The sequence below is a fragment of the Bos taurus genome, chromosome 5 (genome assembly GCF_002263795.3).
Source record: "Bos taurus isolate L1 Dominette 01449 registration number 42190680 breed Hereford chromosome 5, ARS-UCD2.0, whole genome shotgun sequence".
NCBI classification, from domain to species: domain Eukaryota; kingdom Metazoa; phylum Chordata; class Mammalia; order Artiodactyla; family Bovidae; genus Bos; species Bos taurus.
In genome coordinates this window covers 22,570,138-22,592,581 of record NC_037332.1, presented here as the reverse complement: position 1 = coordinate 22,592,581, position 22,444 = coordinate 22,570,138, and the positions used below count along the sequence as shown (strand labels likewise).

Sequence of the window (22,444 nt, the reverse complement as noted above, 5' to 3'; positions counted from 1 at the left end):
CATAATAAAGGCCATAAACAACAAACTCACAGAAAACATTATTCTCAGTGGTGAAAAACTGAAAGCATTAACTCTAAGAACAGGAACAAGACAAGGGTGCCCACTCTAACCATTACTATTCAACCTCGTTTTGGAAGTCTTAGCCACAGCAACCAAAGAAAAGGAAAGAAAAGGAATGCAGACTGGAAAAGAAAAAGTAAAACTCTGTTTTCAGATAACATGATACTATACATAGAAAGCCCTAAAGATGCCATGAGAAAATTATTAGAGCTAATGAATGAATACAGTAAAGCTGAAGGATATAAAATTAATACACAGAAATCCTTTGCATTTCTATACACTAACGAAAAATCGGAAAGAGAAATTAAGGAAACAATCCCATTCAACATTATAACAAAAAGAGTAAAATATCTAGGAATAAACCTATCTAAAGACAAAGACCTCTATTGCAGAGAACTATAATACACTGATTAAAGAAATTAAACTTGACACAGATGGAGATACACCATGCTCTTGGATTGGAAGAATCAATATTGCAAAAATGACTATACTATCCAAAGCAATGTACAGATTCAATGCAATCATTTTCAAACTACCAATGGTATTTTTCACAGAAGTAGAACAATAAATTTCAGTCTGTAAGGAAACATGAAAGACCCTGAATAGCTAAAGCAATCCTGAGAAAGAAAAAATAAAACTAGAGGAATCAATCTTCCTTGCTTCAGATGATACTATGAAGCTACAGTCATCAAGACAGTATGGTACTGGCACAAAAACAGAAATATAGACCAATGGAACAAGATAGACAACCCAGAGATAAACCCATGCACCTATGGGCACCTTATCTTTGACTAAAGAGGCAAGAATATACAATGGGAGAAAGACAGCCTCTTCAGTAAGTGGTGCTGGGAAGACTGGACAGATATATGTAAAAATATGAAAATAGAACACTTCCTAACACCTTACACAAAAATAAACTGGAAATGGATTAAGGACTTAAATGTAAGGCCAGAAACTATAAAGCTCTTAGAGGAAAACAGAGGCAGTACACTCTTTGACATAAATCACAGCAAGATTCCCTTTGACCTACCTCCTTGAGTAACGGAAATAAAAACAAAAACAAATGGAACCTAATGAAACTTCAAAGCTTTTGCACAGCAAGGGAAACAATAGACAAGATTAAAAGACAACCCTCAAGATGAGAGAAGGAAATGGCAACCCACTCCGGTATTCTTGTCTGGGAAATCCCACAGACAGAAGAGCTTGGCAGGCTACGATCAATGGGGTCACCAAGATTCGGACACGACTGAGCACTAGAGAATTCAGAATGGGAGAAAATAATGGTATATGAAACAACTGACAAAGGATTAATCTCCAAAATATACAAGCAGCTCATACAGTGCAATATCAGAAAAAAAAAAAAAAAAAAACCCATCCCAATCAAAAACAGGCAGAAGACCTTAACAGACATTTCTCCAAAGAAGACATACAGATAGTCAATAAACACACGAAGACACTGAATATCACTAATTACTAGAGAAATGCAAATCAAAACTACCTTACACCAATCAGAATGGCCATCAACCAAAAATCTACAAACAGTAAATGCTAGAAAGGATGTGCAAGAAGAGGGAACCCTCTTGCACTGTTGGTGGGAAAGTAAATTGATACAGTCACTATATGTAACAGTATGGGAGATTCCATATTGACATATGGAGAACAGCATAGAAATTTCTTAAAAAACTAGGAATAAAACTACTCAGCAATCCCACTACTGGGCATATACTCTGAGAAAACCATAATTGAAAAAGACACATGTACCCCAAAGTTCACAGCAGCACTATTTATAATAGGTAGGGCAGAGAAGCAACCTAGATGTCCACTGACAGATGAATGGATAAAGAAGATGTGGTACATATACACAACGGAATATGACTCAGTCATAAAAAGGGAACAAATTTGAGTCAGTTTTAGTGAGCTGGATGAACCTAGAGCCTGTTGTACAGAGTGAAGTCAGAAAGAGAAAAAAAATATCGTGTATTAACACATATACATGGAATCTAGAAAAATGGTACTGATGACCCTACTGGCAGGCAAGAATGTAGATGCAGATACAGATAATTGACTTGTGGACACAGTGGGGGAAGGAGAGAGCAGAACAAACGGGGAAAGCAGCTCAGACACATATACACTACCATGTTTAAAATAGACATCTGGTGAGAAGCTGCTACATAACACAGGTAACCCAGCCAGACGGTCTGTGATGACCTAGAGGGATGGGGTCAGGGGAGGGGAAGGGGGCTCAAGAGGGAGGAGGCATATGCACAATTATGGCTGATTAGCATTGTACTACAGAAACCATCACAACATCATAAAGCAATTTTCCTCCAATTAAAAAACAACTAAGAGGTAGGTGGAATGAAAGTTTGTAGTAGACACTGGTGATATGGAACTGGAATAAATTGATATATAGTCAGCCCTCAGTATCCTAGGGGGAATGGTTTTAGGACCTCAAATATCAAAATGCACAGATGCTAAAGTCCCTTATATAAAATGTATTTTCATATAGTCTACACACATCCTCTCATATACTTTAAATCACCTCTAAAGTGAAAGTTGCTCAGTCGTGTCTGACTCTTTCTGACCCCATGGACTATACAGTCCATGGAATTTTCCAGGCCAGAATACTGGAGCGGGTAGCCTTTCCCTTCTCCAGGGGATCTTCCCAACCAAGGTACTGAACCCAGGTCTCCCGCATTGCAGGCAGATTTTTTATCAACTGAGCCACAAGGGAAGCCCACTAGACTACTAATACCTGCTGCTGCTGCTGCTAAGTCGCTTCAGTCGTGTCCGACTCTGTGCGACCCCAGAGAGGGCAGCCCACCAGGCTCCCCCGTACCTGGGATTCTCCAGGCAAGAACGCTGGAGTGGGTTGCCATTTCCTTCTCCAATGCATGAAAGTGAAAAGTGAACGTGAAGTCGCTCAGTCGTATCAGACTCTAGCGACCCCATGGACTGCAGCCTACCAGGCTCCTCCATCCATGGGATTTTCTAGGCAAAAGTACTGGAGTGGGGTACCATTGCCTTCTCCAACTTATACCTAACACAATGCAAATAGTATGTATACTGTTGTTGCTGCATGGCAAATTCAAGTTTTGCTTTTTGGAAATTTCTGGAGTATTTTTTTCAAATATTTTTTATTTGCAGTTGGTTGAATTCAAGGATACAGAACCTACAGACACAGAGGGTTGACTATATGTGAATATGTGGATTTTCTGGTGGTTGGCTTGAATTGGTGAGGAGAGAAGAGGTCTTTGAGAGCTGTGATGAGGAGGAGGAGGGAGGGGTACCCAGGTCTGGTCATGGGCCCCACAGCCGGAGCAACAGTTTGGTACTGGGGCTAAAACGGATTCAGAGCCGTACTGCCGGGGGCTGCTCAGACACATCCCCACTGTCACTTACGAGCTCTGCGATCTCAGGCAAGCTATTCAAACCTCTCTGAACCTCAGTTTCCCCATTTGCAAAATGGGGGTGATAATGTTATCTACCTTGTTGGTTTGTTGTGAGAATTAATGAGCTAACATATGTAAACTATGAAATACCTAAACAGGAATATGTAAACAGAAACACTATCTTATAACATGGTAAAAATTATATATGTGCTTACTTTTATTACAAATGCTGTTACTGATGGTTGGGAAGAAATGAAGGAGAAATTAAGGAGAGAAGAAAGAAAGGTAATGAAAGGAAATACCTGTGATAGACTGGGGAAATACGTGACAATATGGTTGATGTGGATTATCATTTATATAGATATGAATTGCTCAATAAAAAAGGCTAAAAAGATGGAGGCTGCTACTAAGTCACTTCAGTCGTGTCCAACTCTGTGCAACCCCATAGACGGCAGCCCACCAGGCTCCCCCGTACCTGGGATTCTCCAGGGAAGAACACTGGAGTGGGTTGCCATTTCCTTCTCCAGCGCATGAAAGTGAAAAGTGAAAGTGAAGTCGCTCAGTCGTGTCCGACCCTCAGCGACCCCACGGACTGCAGCCCACCAGGCTCCTCCGTCCATGGGATTTTCCAGGCAAGAGTACTAGAGTGGGGTGCCATTGCCTTCTCCGGAAAGATGGAGGAGTAAACACTAATTTTAAGGAGACCAGATATTGTGTCCCTTTAAAAGTAGGCCTTTAGGAAATGAATTTCCCTCCATTACTGACTGAGAACATTTGCTGAAACATTTTGTCATTTCACTGATTGTTCTCTGTGTATCTCCACCTCTGCCTACCCACCTCCAACACTGTGCAAGCCATTTATCTAATTTTTTGCCAATTTACAGGTCAGTCTGACTTTCTCAATTGTAAGCTAAGAATGAGCATCTTGGCATCTTATATACCTAGTCCAGTATTTGGCACATACAGCTATCCAATACATGTGGAACAAATTACTTTATGGGAAAAAAACAGATACATCATAAAAACTTGTAGGTATATCCCTTCCTTAGGTAAGTCTTTCCTTCTGAAAGCACAATCTAGCTTCCTGCTCTGGAGGAGCCCTCAGGACAGCTGATGGGAGATGCCCCTTCCTCTCACCTTAGAGAAGGAAATGGCAACCCACTCCAGTATCCTTGCTGGAGAATCCTATAGACAGAGGAGTCTGGTGGGCTACAGTCCAGGGGATTGCAAAGAGTCAGACATGACTGCAAGCATGCTGAGACTCCAGACCTGACTGACAGCTGACTCTGCTTTCATTTAAATAAGCAAGGATCCCAGGAGAGGCAGCACCACAGGCCCTGCCTCAGACCTGCCAGGAAAACAGTCATATCTCATCCCTAAAGAGGGGCAAAATGAGAATGACTGGTGAGCAACAGCCCTGGTGACAAATTATAGTTTTACTAATAGTTTATGATTTTCAACTTGTGATGTTTAGACTGTGTCCCTATGGACTGAATGTTTCTGTTCCCCTAATATTCATATATTTAAAGCCCAAACCCCTCAGTGGTATTTGCAGGTGAAACTGTTGGGAGGTAATTAGGTTTAGATGAGGTCATGAGGGTAGGGCCCTCACGGTGACATTAGTATCCGTATAAGAAGAGGAAGAGACACCAGAGCTCTCTCCCCACATGTGAAGACACTGTGGAGCAGGCCATCTGGAAGCCAGGAAAAGAACTCTCACCAGAACCTAACCATGTGGCACTCCGATCTGGGACTTCCCAGCCTCCATAGATGTGAGAAATAAATATTAGCAGTTTCAGCCACCTGGCCTGTGGTATTTTACAGTGGCCCAAAGTGACTGAAACACTCACACAAACTTTTTCCCCTTGAAAAAATAACGTGAAAGTCACTCATATACTTGATTATGAGAACAAGCAGTGTTCCAAACCCTGGTTACAAATGATACTCTCAAAAATATGGCCAATACTGATTTTTTGCAGATGTACCCAGTGCTGGGATACACTTGAGATGCATTATTTATTTGTCACAACCACCCTATGAGGCTGGTACTATTACCCTCTGCTTTTTTTTTTTTCTTTCTTAAACAGGGAAGGACTTGCAGCTGAGGGAAATGAATTCATTTGGCCAAGGTCACAGAGCAGTAAGTGGAGCAGCTGGGATTGAAATCTCAGAGAGCCTTTAACCTAGCTATGGTACTTAAAAAAAATATCAAGGTATATGCATCCATAGAACCTCCAAGTTAGATGTCAGCAACTGATGGCAAACTGATTGGAGAGGCCATGTGAGCAGATTTTTTTTTTTTTTTTTAACACAAAGAGGTGCAGTAACTACTCATAAGGCCCTCCTGGTGCTGCTGGCTGTGGTGTGTAGGTGTTGTGGGGTGAACACAGTCAGTTCCTCTCCTTCCTCCTCACTCCAGGAGTGAGGAACCCTCCTTCCCTCTGTCCTTAGCATGTTGGCAGGGAAGGTTTCACTGTGGCCAGCTCACGTCCTAGGCAGGAAAGAATCAGGCACCGCTGATTTTCAATTTATAACTCTTCAATAATTGAGAGCACCAGGAATTAAAGAAAATCCACTAGGATTAATCCAACTGGCTTTCCCAGAAATAGTCTGTATCTGTAGAATCTGTTTCTGTAATATCTCATTAACTTTTCAATGTTCCCAATATGCTCGACACTGACTGCAAACTGGGGCATACGCTTGTGCAAGTTTTCTCCATCAAGTGAGCTGTTTCCTACGCTGTGTCAAGTTATAAATTTGGAGCTGTAAGGCATCACGATATCAGGACTGCTTTGTTTTCTTGCAGAGCTCATTAACCACTGGCAATTAGCACTGTATCACTGCACCAAGTGGCATCACTTGGCAAGTCCTGCAGCCACTACTACAAATGTGATGATATAAACTTCACGTGCCATCTGCTGTCACAAGAAGATGAAGTGCGATGAAGAAGCTTTTCAGACATTCCTTCATTTCCCAGCTACTGGAAGCTTAATTAAAGCAAAAATGACAATTGCTCAATACTCACCACTCCTCTCTTGGAGAAAGGCCATCTTGGCTTTTTGGACTCTGGTGGGTGAAGAAATTAGAGAAGATATGTTAGTACTTTGAGGAACTAGTGACAGATCAAGGCAGGGCTTTACAAAACCCGCTTTTCCAAAGGAGCCAAACAGAATTTTTCCTGCTTTAATTCTCCTCTTGAGAATGCACAGAATGAATATTTATATTTATGCAGCTGAGTGAATGAAACGATGCTGCAATGGAAAGGCTGGTGTTCTGTTCTACCTTCTGGTGATACTGTCCTGTTTCAGCCTCTTTTCCCCCTACTGTTCAAGGAGAAATCTATAAAATGCAATAAAATGCTGCATAATTAATTTTAGACAGAGTTATAGGACTTTGGGGCTGAAAGGGCTTCATTTTAACACTGGAAACCACCCTAGCATATAATCCCCAGGTGTGGATGAGTGCAGACTCCTGAAATAGGGGGACATCAACATATTACCGATCTTTAGATTAGGGCCTTATTGTCTCTACTGGACATCATCCACATAGTCCTTAGGAGTCACCTTAAATTGTGAAGTCATTCAGTAACACATTCTTTTGATGATCAGGAAATAAAGAGATTAGATTGTGGATTCTTGATTTTTATGTCATTTTCATTAATTTTTAATGCAACCCAGAAAAGGCTGGGAGTCATCTCTCAAGTTTAGGTGAGATGTTCTGATAATTCCACACGCAAAATGGATGTCTTAAAGGTTTGTCTCTGTTTCTACTAATTCATCAGGAGATTCTGCATAATAATACTTCCATCAGATGAAAGCATTTACCAAAAGAGTGTGCTTGAGGGACTTTTCCCACTGGAACCCTGGAATCCAACCAATTATTTTGCTCATTCTGACCACCTTATTGATCTTTTTAAAGGGGAGATTAGGTGGAACCCTCCTTAGAAACAAATCTGCTTTACCACTCTCAGCCTTCAAACATCTGGTGGTGAATTATGATGTCCAAATTGAACTGCGATAATTGGGGTCTTTGGAGAAGCACCACAGGAGACCATGGTTTGGGAACATGAGGACTCTGTTCTAAACTCCTGGAGATGAGGGCATGGAGGGATACGGTGAAGAATGCTGCATATCTTTCATTATGTGGCATCTACTGGGATGCCAGGCATACCCGCCTAGCAAAGAACAAAGAATATCATGTAGCAGTTGTGACCTTGTTCCTCAGCATAGTGGATCTCAACCTTTAGCTGGCAAAAGAATCACCTGGGGGGCTTATTAAAAAGCATACTGCTGGGCCCCATTCCCAGAGTTTCTGGTTCAGAAGGTCTGGCATAGGACCCCAGAATTTTTCAGACAACACTGAAGCTCTTCATCTGGGAAGTACTGCTTTAGCTGTTACCCAGTTTAGAGCACTTGCAAAGCCTTACAGAACATGGTCTAACTCCTAAGGCTACACTGTGGTTAGAACTAGCTTTAATGTCAAGGGGCCTGGCCTTGAGTCCCTGGAGTCCACTGAATCCCTTTTTGTGTGTTCATTTGGGTGGCCGTATCCTATGAGACAGATGGTCACTTGGATTGTTGTGTCATCTAAGACAGTAGATGTGAAAGGGCTCTATAAAGATTGAAGAGCTATACGAATGTTATTCACTTATGGCTGAGTTCCATATATAAGACTATGACTGCCTGTACAACAGGTGGTTGGTGCAGGCTGATGGAGAGCATTCAGTCAAGAGTCTGAATCCCATTCCTCTGACACAGACCAGCGGGCACCATGACTAGGTCACCTTTCCTTTCTGTGTCTCGCTAGGCACACATGGGAATGAGGAAAGAGCTGGGTGGTTTCCCAAGTATGCTGCCACAGGTGGCCCCTGGCTTCAGGGGAATGCCTTGGAGGTGAGTCTTTGGGACTCACCCCATTTTCAAGCACTGAAACTCCATCCGGATCTGTTTTGTAGACTGGATTTCCAAGGAAGTATTCTTCTGTAAAAAAGGGCTCTGCTAAGAACAAAGCCAGTTTAAAAACTACCAGGGTGAATGATAATCTTCAAGTCTCCTTTTAGCTCTGAATGGCTCCCATCAGGACCATGGGAGTGTGTCCTGAACACCGCAACTGTTTTTTTTTTTTTTCCCCACAACTGACTTCAAAATGCAGAAGATTCACCCTTAAGGCTGCCTCTCTCTAGTCTGCTAGAGCGACAGTAATCTGCTGTCACCAGGGCCTTTGTCTCCACATAGTGCCACCCTCGCTGGAGACACTGGTGTGAGGCTGGTGGCCAGGAGCAGGGGGTGGGTTACAGCGATGGCAGGGATGCTGCCCAGCAGCCCAGAGAGGGCACTCTGCTCCAGGACGCTGACCGTCACTTGGTGTACCTGTTCCAGGTCCTGGACATGGGGTATATTATTTGACAAGAGGACCTTTTGAGGAAGGTCCATAACTTATCTGTCTCTGTAAGTGGGATGCCCCATTCAGTAGGTTTCCATAATTCACGGCTGATGCTTGTTCTAGTTGCTGAGATATCTAACTTGTTAGTGCCCGTGTTCTCGTAGTCATTAAATATTCTGTAAATATCCTCTGCTTATTGTAACATCCATCCCATAGCAGGCATATAATAAAAGTTGAACAGACAGGACCTGAATTCAGCAGCAGAAGTGGATGGCACAGGTAGTCTGCAGCTCCAGCTGACACCAGAAGATCCCCGGGGAACACCTCAAGGCCAGGTAAGTTGAGCACCACAGAACTCCTCCTGTGCTCGTAGAATCTGTGTTCAGGAGACGGAAGGAGAGTGCTTATAGCTGACATGCAGGGAGGGGTATCACTCAGACCACCCCTAGGTACTCAGAAGTGACTGCTGCTGCTAAGTCACTTCAGTCGTTTCCAACTGTGTGTGACCCTATAGACGGCAGCCCACCAGGCTCCCCTGTCCCTGGGATTCTCCAGGCAAGAACACTGGAGTGGGTTGCCATTGCCTTTCTCCAATTCGTGAAAGTGAAAAGTGAAAGTGAAGTCGCTCAGTCGTGTTGACTCTTAGCGACCCCATGGACTGCAGCCTACCAGGCTCCTCTGTCCATGGGATTTTCCAGGCAAGAGTACTGGAGTGGGGTGCCATTGCCTTCTCTGAGAAGTGACTGCTGGCAGCCTGATTAATGCTGGCTTTCTTAGGAGGCCACTCCAGGCATGGAGGGCTGTGATGACCCACACACCCCATGTTTGACACCTTTCTGAGCCTTATTGACTGTTGATGGTTTTTGACTAATCCAAAGCAGAAGAGTTTACCTGGAAGTGTCAACACAAACATACCAGATGTGTTCTGACTCAGGAGGACACTAGGAGAAAGCCTTTAAACACAAGAATCTTTGCAAGTTACTCATATGGCCTCAGAGGGAACAGGACGTGTGTGCATGGCCACCACACACACCCCTAGATATCGGAGGCTGGTTGTTTAAGGGCAACACTTTTATTTTTCCCTGGGAAAAATGGCAACTGCTGTTGGAAAAGCTTAGCCAACAGGCCTATCTAACTTCTTTCTTCTACCGTATTTCATGAAACTTCCTGTCAGATGTGCACAATATAAATGGTTGACATCAGACACAGTGCGGAGTAGCCGCAAAACCAATAGGCATGTGATCAGTGATTTCTAAGGAACAAAATGAGTAAGGAATGAGAGGATTCAATTGTAGGATTTTCAGAGTTTCCCCATTAGAGCTGTTCAGATATTCCTTTAGTCTATTTTGAGGATGAGGGAATGCAATTCCCTCTACTTACCAACCTATGTAATCTCTAAATTCCCTTTTTAATCAAATAGCTTAGCATATCATTTACCTTATATACAGAGGAATTTTGTCTCCAACAAAAAGTCTAGCTATGAATCTGCCTTGAAAGTTGGGAGTCTGGGTCTGTCATATTCCTTTGGATATTATGATTTGGGTCATTGCCATGCAGCTTTCCTCCTCCAACAAAGAGGCCTTGCCTGGAGCCCCTTGAGGCTCCCTAGGCCAGTCCTTCCTCTGATCCTTCCACTTTCCCACCTGCCTACAGCGTGAGTCCTCCACGCCTTGTAGCCAAGTGCCATGCTGCTGACTTTTTTGCAGGATTGATGCCCTTTCTGCCTGTACTTTCATCTCTTGTCTCATAACTGAATATTCTGGGCTCTCATGCCCTTCTTCCTATCAATATATCTGCTGCTGGGGTCCTGTTCATGTCCTATCAGGCCTAACATGCTGTTGACCAAAGCTTGGTATTAGAATAGCTGGTGGAATTTATTTTATTACCCATCCCCAAGTCCTAACTCTTGGCTTCTGATCCAGTATGTCTGAAGGTGGACCCCCGCATCTGCGGTTTTATCCAGTTCCCTAGATACTCAGGGAGAAGGCAATGGCAACCCATTCCAGTACTCTTGCCTGGAGAATGCCATGGACAGAGGAGCCTGGTGGGCTACAGTCCATGTGGTAGCACAGAGTTGGACACGAATGACGTGACTTAGCAGCAGCAGCTAGATACTCAGAGTTGGAGAACAACTGATTTTGAGAATACAAGTACCTTGATATACGTCTTTCCTACCTTTAAAATATATTCCAAATCCTCAGCCTTTTGCTAAAAACATTTTAGATCATTTTACATACGAACAGTAGGACAAGTTGTATGGGCATGTATAATTAGTGAATAACCTGCTGCTGCTGCTGCTAAGTTGCTTCAGTCGTGTCCGACTCTGTGCAACCCCACAGACAGATCTCTGGGTTTCTCCAGGCAAGAATCCCAGAGAATCCCCGTCTCTGGGATTCTCCAGGCAAGAATACTGGAGTGGGTTGCCATTTCCTTCTCCAATGCATGAAAGTGAAAAGTCAAAGTGAAGTCGCTCCGTCGTGTCCGACTCTTAGCGACCTCATGGACTGCAGCCTACCAGGCTCCTCTGTCCGTGGGATTTTCCAGGCAAGAGTACTGGAGTGGGGTGCCATTGCCTTCTCCAGTGAATAACCTATGTCTCATAAATTCCTACAAAATCTATGAGGTAAGAATGCCTCAGACTCTGCATACAGATGATAGAGGCATAAAAGAAAGTTAACTGTCAGTTATAAAAACCTGCTTCCTCTAAGAAGTCTCCCCTGACACTCAAAGAAATATTTCTCCATATTTGTGTGCTGTCTGGCATCCCCTAGGCCAGGGCCTCAACGGCTTCCATCTGTATTAACACAGTTGTCTCATCACTTTTATCTTCTGCTCCATCATTTTGGTCCCATCCCACACCCAGTCACTAAATATAAGTTATCCAAAATATAAGTCTGGCCCTAGTCCCTCCTAGCTTCAGATAAACATGTTTTTAAAGCATCCATACAAGCCTTCCATGAATTGGCCCAATAACCTTCCTAATACTCTTTACTTTGCCATTTATTCTCTGGGAATGGACTGTAATTTCCCACAAAATGTTTCACATGTCAGTGACTTAACTGGGAATGCTTTGTACTCTCTCTGCCCTCTCCAAACCTGTCTAACTCCTATTCATCTCATGAGATTTAGGGCCATGGATTATCTAAGGAACTTGAAAGGAAATTACTTAGATAAAATCAGGCTCAGATTTATTCAATTAGCTGCATGTCCTAGGATTTAAAAATTTATTTTGACTGGCCTCTCTCTGTTCTTTTTAATTGGGAAATTTTAGAATAATGTTGCAGAACTGCTAGCTATCAAGCCAATGTGCACGCCCTCGTCAAAACACTGCTTGTCAGGGGTGCCATGTGCTGAGTTACTGCACTGACAAGCCCTGATTCCCTTGCAGCTAGCAGAGGCTATATGACACAAAGTTGGCCAATGAGATTTAAACCGAAGTTTCAGGGTGTGGCTCTTAGGAAAATTTTTCAAAGGGGACAGAGGTGGCTACATTCACCCTTTTCCCTTATTGTTGTCATGAACACGGCTTGATACCTGCAAGCATACCAGTGATCTTGCAAATGGAACAGCAGAACCGGAGAGAAGGGGCAGCCTGACAGGACTGGTTATGTTACAAGAGAATATCCTTTATTTGCTTATGCTGTTCTACTTGGGTTCTGATATGCAGACAAAGGCTGTCTTAACTGACACACATCTCATCCTGGACTTCCTTCTCCAAGAATTCTGCACTCTCATTTGACTTTCTCACCACTTATTTTTGATGACGTTTTTAACAAAATCATTAGAGTTACAATTTTTCACAACTCTCCCATTTTTGTTATTTGCCAATCTAATGTCCATGATGGTCATAAGGATGGAGGGGTCTGAGTTAAGTGGAAGCTGGAAAACTTACAGTAATTTGAATGAGAAATAACAATTCTAGTTTCTTCATTTTGCAAACAGAACACTGGAACTGATATATAATGAATTAGCAGCTGTACATAAATTCAGCCAGGAATTTTCACAGTGCTATCCAAAAGGTATTAGGTAGCATAAACCTCTGGGAGCCCCAAGAGGTACCCTGAAAACAAGTATTAGAAGCTTCCCTGTTAACTTGATACTGTTCCTGATAAAGACCCTGGAAGCAAATAATGAGGTTTGGTATTTATGCGGATAGAGGGGATTAGAAAAAATACAGTAACTTAAATAGGAAATGTAGGCTACATAAACTTTGGGGGAAGAGTTTGTTCTTTTGAGCTTAAACTCTAGATGGTATACAATCTGGTAAGTACTATGAATTTGGCTTAAGATTCTATAAGCTATCTTTATGCTCCCTTGGGACTTTGAGAGGACATAATGAATGGTGGAATAGAAGAATCAGTCTTCCCTGGCCTCATCCAAGCTGGCTTATGCATTTCTCTTCCATGCTTCTATAGTTCTCTAGAACAATGGCTAAGAATGTGGAGTCAAATTGCCTGGACTTTAATCTTAGCTGAGTGACCTTGACTGAGCAAGTAACCTCTCTGGTCCTGACTGCCATTTGTGAAATGTAGACTATGACCATACCTACTTTTTGTGTGAAGATCAACTGATCAACATGCAGCACTTAGATCCGTGACGGGAACTTAGTAAGCTGTCAGTAAATGTGATTATGTTGATTGTCGAATATACTACAACATCATGTTCTTTATCCTACTAGAATGCCATCTCCTTCTATTTAAGAAGCATGTCTTATCATTTGCATCGGTGGGTGCTCCTTTAGTACTCAGTCCATGGTTACTGATGAACATGAATGAATAAAAGACTTCTGAGGTTGTCCTCCCTTGTGGAAAGTATCTTACTTTACACGGTGAGTGAGTGAAGTCGCTCAGTCGTGTCCAACTCTTTGTGACCCCATGGACTGTAGCCTACGAGACTCCTCTGTCCGTAGGATTTTCCAGGCAAGAATACTGGAGTGGGTTGCCATTTCCTTCTTCAGGAGATCTTCCCGACCCAGGAATCGAACCCAGGTCTCCTGCATGGTAGGGAGACGCTTTACCGTCTGAGCCACAGGGAAGTCTTTACAACATAGTTGTGCACATTTGTGTCGTATCTACTCCCCTCTTACCCTAAGTGCCTACCTCCTGGTCTAAATCCCTGTGTTCAGTAAGGGATTAATAAATATTTCTTGACGAAATGAATAATAACCAAACCTGTGCACACTGAGTCATCACTCTCCCCTTCTGACACAATCTTCTGCAGAATGTGTACTCCAGTAATAGCTAGCTACTCACTGTTTAAACTTACCCTGCACATCACGCCTCCATGACTTGGCTCAGGTAGTTCCCATCTGCCTACCTCCACTTTGCCAGGCACACACACTCATAGGCATCTCTAAGTTCTAGCTTAGACGCTCTCCTTCCAGAAATCTTTCCTAATCTACCCAAAGAGAGCCAGCCACCTTGCCCTACTTCCTCCCACTTCCTTCCACTTCGCCTCTACAGTGATTTCACTGAAGGCTCATGCTGTGCCCTATTATCACAGAATTTAAGCATCAAGTATAGAACTTGACATAGAACAGATATCCAAATAAGCTTGTTGAATAAACAGCCATATTGATCTATAGAATGATAGATAGATTCCAAATGAATTTGCTCTTCCATTCTGGATCACAAATGAATAATTGTATGCACACACAACACACAGAATGCAATTTGAGTTCCTCCACCTTTAAAGGTGATTCAGTTACCCCTATCCATTTCTTCCTGGTCTGGGATACCTGCTGACGTGAGGCATCCTTTTGGGAGCACATTAGGGCAGTTTTGGCATTCAGTGTGCACACATGGAACAGAGGGAAAACAACTGCCTTGTACTAGGCTTGAGTCATGACCTTGGCCTTATTGCCTTGGTGTCTAAAACCCAGGGATGCTCATTCTAGAAAGGTGGGCATGCCCATGGAATGCTGTAACAGAAGCTCTGATGACATTCTTGTGTTCATCAGAAGAGGGAATGGGTTAATAAAAATATCAAGAATTACAGCTGTAACCACATGGAGACCTAGGAAAACAATAAGAAAGAGTATTTGCACATAATAAATGAAGAGACATGAACTGGTGCAGAAAACCTGCCTCTGCATCACCTGTGCCTGGCAGCAGACTACATTTCTGGGCACTCTGCACAGGAACCCATGCCTGTATCAGCCAGAGATGCTCAGATTATTGGATTAGTGATGTTAATGCAGGTGCAATGAATTCAGAATGACTCTGCATTTAGGTCTCATGAGGGGAGAGGTGCTGGGGGTTCCAAAGTCTGAGTGTTAGTCACCCAGTCATGTCCGACTCTTGTGACCCCATGGACTACAGCCCACCAGGCTCCTCAGCCCATGGAATTATCCAGGCAGTAACACTGGAGTGGGTAGCCATTCCTTTCCTAAGGGGATCTTCCTGACCCAAGGATCGAACCTGGGTCTCCTGCATTGCAGGCAGATTCTTTACAACTGAGCCACCAAGCAAGCCCCACCTACTTCTTTCAGTAACTGCTAAAGGATAGTAAACTCATCACTGGCCTTATAATAGCTGTCCCTACAATGGGGCTGACCACAGAGGCAGCCCAGACTAATTGAATAAGAATCTGAAAGTGTAATGTCAGGCCTAGAATGTTTTAAAAATATCTCTTTAATTCTGATAGCTGTATCAGGATTCTGAATCTTATTTTTGCTATTCTAAATGGGACTGCTTCTTTTAAGATGTAGCACGCACACAGGGTCACTGTGTCCAGTTCTAAATTGATTCCTCCCTGGAAGCAATCACTGCAATAAATTCAGACTTATCTCCTTTCCTCGAATGAAATGGTATGTACATGGGGTCATGGCATCCTGTGTGAAGAGGGTGCGGAAGAGTTTTGGTACCCAATTTCCTCAGAGGAAGATTAAACTGAGGAATGAGCTGAGAGTAACTGCAGAATGTCTGGGGTGTGGCTGGCATGCCATTGTCACGGTTAAGTGCTGAATACTTTCTTGCTACCCTTTAGTAGTTTGGAGAAGCACACTAAACAAACAACTATGAGAAACACATTTTTTTTTTGTCTTTTGGTTCTATGCTTGGCTATTCTGGTTCTTTCTTTTAGGATAAAATTCTGGACCTAGGAGGTTGCATAACTAATTGGGTGTCTGACTCAAAGTTCACAGTCCTCTTTGTCTTGCCAGAACCCCGCCTCCCCTGCACCCGAACCCAGACAAAACCACTTTCACTAACCCTGAGTTGTGATGCCCCAGGCCGGTCAGATCTGAAGGAACTAGTCCCATGGTTGCTGGAATAATCTTGTCTCCTTTCTGGTACCAGAAATTCTCCTTATTCTGTCTTCCGCTGAAGATCTGAAGGTCCATGGTGTGGGCTGGGGTGGCAACAATGTAGAGAATCCAGAGAATTCTCTCCCACAGTTGAGCAAGCCACACACCCAGGCATCACATTCAGCAATGAGCCTGTGATCACATGTCAGTGCCAGAAAAGTTTCTGGCTGGTGGAAATGTGTCCCCTAGTGGACCTCAAATACATAAATTTTGTAAAGACTGGATTGTTCATGGTGCACATTATTCTGACTTAAAGTCAGCGGGCACTTCCTGAGTATCAGCTGTTACTGGACATTTTGTTAAGAGCTTTACATGCACTAACATTAATTTTCACAAGTACTCTATGAAGTGGAAATTACTGTTCTCATTATTGAGCCGAGGAAAACTGAAGCTTAGAAGGACAGATAGGCATTCACTTAAGGTCTCGCTGTTAGTGAACAACAGAGCAAGAATTCAATTAAAATACCCAAGTCAGACTCCAAAAAGACTTGGAAATAAGAAGAGAAAACGGTACTATGAACCATTTAAGATATTGTTTTTTTTTTAATTGGTATATAATGATGGTTACTATTTTAGATAAGAACCCACCTGCAATGAAGGAGATGTGGGTTCAATCCATAGGTTGGGAAGATCCTCTGGAGAAGGAAATGGCAACCCACTTCAGTATTCTTGTCTGGAAAACTCCATGGAGGAGGAGCCTGGGGGTACTCTGTCTATGGAATTGCACAGTCCAGGGGGTCACAAAGAGTCGGACATGACTTAGCGACTAAACAACACAGTGGGTTGAATGGAAACTCCCTGCCCCCCAAACACATGTCTATCTCTTCAGCCCTGGAGCCTGTGAATGTGTTAAAAGGGGTTTTTGCAGATGTAATTAAAAGACTTTGAGATGAGATTATTCTGGATTATCTAGGTGGGCTCTAAATCCCATGACATGTGTACCTATAAGAGATACCCAGAGAAAAGACAGAGATGAGAGAAGGCCAAGTGGAAACAGAGGCAGATGATTAAAGTGATGCAGCCACAGCCAAGGAGTGCCTGCATGAAGAATCAAGGAGCAGTCCTCCCCGACAGCTTCCAGAGGAAGTGTGGCTCTGCTGACACCTTGGCTTTGGAGCTGTGGCTTCCAGAACTCTCAGACTATAAAACGTCTTTTGATTTAAGTCACTAGTTAGTGGTACATTAATAAGAAGCCACAGGAGACAAATGTAGGGGGCAATACAACTGAGCGGCAGGTTACCCGACTTAGGACTGCGATTCCTAACCCTGATGTTCATTATGTGTGACCTTGGCATGTTGCTTCCTAAGGCCTCAGCTTCCTTCTGTGGAGAACAGCTGTGAGTGAGACCCTTTCCGCTCCTCATGATCTGTGAACCAAGGGTTTAGGTTTGCTATTATTCTCCCCGCCAGTGGCCAGTGGGTGGGGCAGTAGTTATGTGATGACCTTTACCTCGGCAGAAATGTTTAAAGATGAATAATTAAAGCTCCTCCTATAAAAACAGGACAAAGACATCTTTGGCATTCTTAAAAAAAGATTCCATGGGATTAACATACAGACACCACTATATATAAGATAGATAACGGGAAGAACCTACTGTATAGCACAGGTAACTATACTCAATATTTTGTGATAACCTATATGAGAAAAGAAACTGAAAAAGAATGAATGTATGTATAACTGAATCACTATGCTGTATGACATTGTGGAATGTGAAGTCAAGTGGGCCTTAGAAAGCATCACTACGAACAAAGCTAGTGGAGGTGATGGAATTCCAGTGGAGCTACTTCAAATCATGAAAGATGATGCTGTGAAAGTGCTGCACTCAATATGCCAGCAAATTTGGACAAGTCAGTAGTGGCCACAGCACTGGAAAAGGTCAGTTTTCATTCCAATCCCAAAGAAAGGCAATGCCAAAGAATGCTCAAACTACCGCACAATTGCACTCATCTCACATGCTAGTAAAGTAATGCTCAAAATACTCCAAGCCAGGCTTCAGCAATACGTGAACCGTGAACTTCCAGATGTTCAAGCTGGTTTTAGATAAGGCAGAGGAACCAGAGATCAAATGGCCAACATCTGCTAGATCACAGAAAAAGCAAGAGAGTTCCAGAAAAATATCTATTTCTGCTTTCTTGACTATGCCAAAGCCTTTGACTGTGTGGATCACAATAAACTGTGGAAAATTCTTCAAGAGATGGGAATACCAGACCACCTGACCTGCCTCTTGAAAAACCTACATGCAGGTCAGGAAGCAACAGTTAGAACTGGACATGGAACAACAGACTGGTTCCAAATAGAAAAAGGAGTATGTCAAGGCTGTATATTGTCATCCTGCTTATTTAACTTATATGCAGAATACATCATGAGAAACACTGGGCTGGAAGAAGCACAAGCTGGAATCCAGATTGCCGGGAGAAATATCAATAACCTCAGATATGCAGATGACACCACCCTTATGGCAGAAAGTGAAGAGGAACTAAAAAGCCTCTTGATGAAAGTGAAAGAGGAGAGGGAAAAAGTTGGCTTAAAGCTTGACATTCAGAAAACAAAGATCATGGCATCTGGGCCCATCACTTCATGGGAAACAGATGGGGAAACAGTGGAAACAGTGTCAGACCTTATTTTTCTGGGTTCCAAAATCACTACAGATGGTGACTGCAGCCATGAAATTAAAAGACACTTACTCCTTGGAAGGAAAGTTGTGACCAACCTAGATAGCATATTCAAAAGCAGAGACATTACTTTGCCAACAAAGGTCCGTCTAGTCAAGATTATGGTTTTTCCAGTGGTCATGTATGGATGTGAGAGTTGGACTGTGAAGAAAGCTAAGTGCCGAAGAATTGATGCTTTTGAACTGTGGTGTTGGAGAAGACTCTTGAGAGTCCCTTGGACTGCAAGGAGATCCAACTAGTCCATTCTGAAGGAGATCAGTCCTGGGTGTTCTTTGGAAGGAATAATGCTAAAGCTGAAAGTCCAGTACTTTGGCCACCTCACACGAAGAGTTGACTCATTGGAAAAGACTCTGATGCTGGGAGGGATTGGGGGCAGGAGAAGGGGACGACAAAGGATGAGATGGCTGGATGGCATCACCGACTCAATGGATGTGAGTTTGAGTGAACTCCAGGAGTTGGTGATGGACAGGGAGGCGTGGTGTGCTCATGGGGTCGCAAAGAGTTGGACATGACTGAGCGACTGAACTGAATTGATACCTGAAACTAATACACCATTGTAAGTCAAGTATACTCCAATACATTTTTTTTAATTGCAGTGAAAAAAAAAAAGATTCTCTCTGTACAGTGGGCTTAAACCAAGGACTACTGGCCTCTAATTCCCAGGTGCAAATTTTAAAGAAAAACAAAAGACTCTAGAGAATATGAGTGGGTAGAAACTGAGGGTAGCAATTGTCCTATAGTGATATGTGTGTATTAATGGAATAAAAATCTTTTGAAGTTTAGTAAGATAATACAATGTTGTTGCTGTTTTTCTTTTATTAAGCAGGCTTGTTAGGCCTTGTTTTGTCTGATACTAAAATTCGTATGATAAATGTACATTTTCCAGCAGGTGGTTTTCCAACAACTGTGTGACTAGAAAAAGTTCAGCTCAGTTCAGTCACTCAGTCATGTCTACTCTTCGCGACCCCATGGACTGCAGCACGCCAGGCTTTCCTGTCCATCACCAACTCCCGGAGCCTACTCAAACTCATGATCATCACGACGGTAATGCCATCCAACCTTCTCACCCTCTGTCGTCCCCTTCTCCTCCAGCCTTCAATCCTTTCCAGCATCAGGGTCTTTTCCAATGAGTCTGTTCTTCGCATCAGGTGGCCAAAGTATTGAAGCTTCAGCTTCAGCTCTTCCAATGAATATTCAGGACTGATTTCCTTTAGGACTGACTGGCTGGATCGCCTTGCAGTGTTCTATTTTAAGAAACATAGTATTCTATCTTATGCAAGAGATATAGTACAAATTGGAATGGTTGCTTATAACTGTGAGTTGATTACACAGGAACAACCAAATAGAATCAGTAACAATCTTTAAAAAAATCCCTTTTAAAAATAATCAATAGAGAAATGACAATTCAATAGCCACTTATGGAACTACAGCTCTCTTGGTTAAGGTCTGCAAAACATTTTTTTTCATTATGAGTGTGTCAAGATTGTTAGAAACTTTTATTTACATGTTTGACATAATTCTTTACATAATATCCAGTTCCAGTTTTCTACCAAAATGTTCCATTTTCTTCCAGAATGTTACCAAAATCCATCTGAGAAGGGAGAATATACAGGGAGCCTCTAGCTTAGTGTCCAGGGCCTGGCACTGAATGGCCACTCCGTGAATGTGGGGTGAACAAATGGGACTCATCCCAACATGTCACTTTGAACACAACAAAGACAAGCTTTGGGGTTCCAACAGCATGGAAAACACGCCGTGCTGTGACATCTTGGGCTCAATCAGCGACAGTTATTAAACCCACATGTGTTCAGAGCAAAAGAGTAGCTGCTGGTATCGGTAACTGCCTAGAACTCTGTCTTTTGAGACTACTGCCTTTTCTGGACAAGGCAGTAATTCCCAGTGTGGGACTTTCCTGGTGGTACAGTGGACAAAAATCCATCTGCTAAAGCAGGGGATATGGGTTCAAACCCTGATCCAGGAAGATTCCACATGCCACGCACACAACTAAGCCCACACAGCCCAGCTACTGGAGCCTGCTCACTCAAGAGCCTGTGCTCTGCAACAAGAGAAGCCACCACAATGAAAAGCCCGTGTACCACAATGAAGGGTAGCCCTCTTCTCTGCAACTTGAGAAAAGCCCAAGTGCAGCAATGAAGACAAGGACAGCCCAAAACAAGTAAATAATTAAATTAAAAAAATATTAGTCTGTTAAAAAAAATTCCACCCAGCATGATCAAATCATAGTCATACAAATCCCCAATAATCCAACGAACACTCGAAAGATGAACACAGAACTGATTAGGAAGGTGGCAGAGGTTGAAAGGAGCTAAAGGGAGATAAATTGCTGGAGGAGAAAACTTCCAGAAAGGGATGATACAATTCCCCCTACCAAGCTTGACCTAACCTAACTAATCGACCAATGCACTTCCTTTTTTCCTTCCTTAAAGTTTCATTGAACATCTACTATGTGCCAGGTGGTGTTCGAGACACTAGGGATATAGCAATGAGCAAAACAGGCACAACTCCTGCTGTGATGGAGTTTACACTCTGGGGTAGCTGATGCAGTGCAAGAATAACACAAGGCTCCTGACGTGAAAGGAAGCTGCCAGTTCCCACTCTAGCCTCCAGCCAGGCCCAGCTCAAGAAGACCTCCATGACACCCTGAGGCCTCTAACTAATTAACAGTATTCACATATCACAAGAGGGAAAAAAAAAGTAACTACACGTGGTGATGCATGTTAACTAAACATATTGTGGTAATCATTTTGCAACATGTACATATTTCAGATCATTATGCTATACACCTTAAACTTATATAATGTTCTATGTCAATTATACCTCAATATAATTGGAGGGAAAAAGAAAATAACAAAATATGTTATGGAGGGCTGAGATTCACAGCAACTACTAAAGCCTGTGCACCTGGAGCCCGTGCTCCGCAACAGAAGAAGCCACCGCAATGAGAAACCGGCACACTGCAATAGAGGAAGCCTGTGTGCAGCAACGAGCACCCAGCGCAGCCAAAAACAAAGCATCGTGTACATGTAAACAAAACAGAACAAACACATGTGAACAGTGACTGAAAAAACCAACATGCCACCTAATCATTGGTAGTTACTAACTTTCTACCAAGATTTCACACTTAACGGCTGGGACAGTGCTAGCTATCCAACAGGTTTTAAGTAAAAGTCTGGGGAGAATTTAACATTATATTGAATTTAATGTTTGGACACATCAGATGAACTTCCTGTGATTTATCCTTTCACTCTGGGGTCAAAATATTTTAGAAAGAGTAAGTCAGTGATCTGCATACAGGAAGTGCTGAATGAATGAATGACCCAGCTTCTTAAAAAAGGTAAATTTGAGTTATGCTATTTATCATATCAAAAGCTTAGTAGATGGGTACTATAGTTGACCCTTGAACAACACAGGTTTGAACTGAGCAGGTCCACTTAAAAGGCAGATTTTTTTTTTCATGAAATACTACAGTACTTACACCATCTGTTCTTGGTTGAATCCGCTGACTACTGAACCTCAGATAAGGAGGGCTGACTGTAAAGTTATATGTGGATTTTGGACTGCACAGCGTCCTGAACCCCTGTGCTATTGAAGCGTCAGTTGTATTTGCATC

The 22,444-nt window shown here is 42.8% G+C and overlaps 1 protein-coding gene across 1 annotated transcript in view; it reads right to left on the bottom strand.

Moving 5' to 3' along the window:
* PLEKHG7 (pleckstrin homology and RhoGEF domain containing G7) overlaps positions 1 to 22,444 on the bottom strand; it is an 82,336-nt gene that overhangs the window by 54,102 nt on the left and 5,790 nt on the right. Inside the window, exons 3-4 of the mRNA XM_005206126.5 lie at positions 9,083 to 9,210; positions 6,478 to 6,518 (exon numbers count right to left, since the gene is read on the bottom strand). Coding sequence (XP_005206183.1) covers positions 6,478 to 6,518; positions 9,083 to 9,210 — 169 coding nt within the window. The remainder of the gene's footprint in view (positions 1 to 6,477; positions 6,519 to 9,082; positions 9,211 to 22,444) is intronic.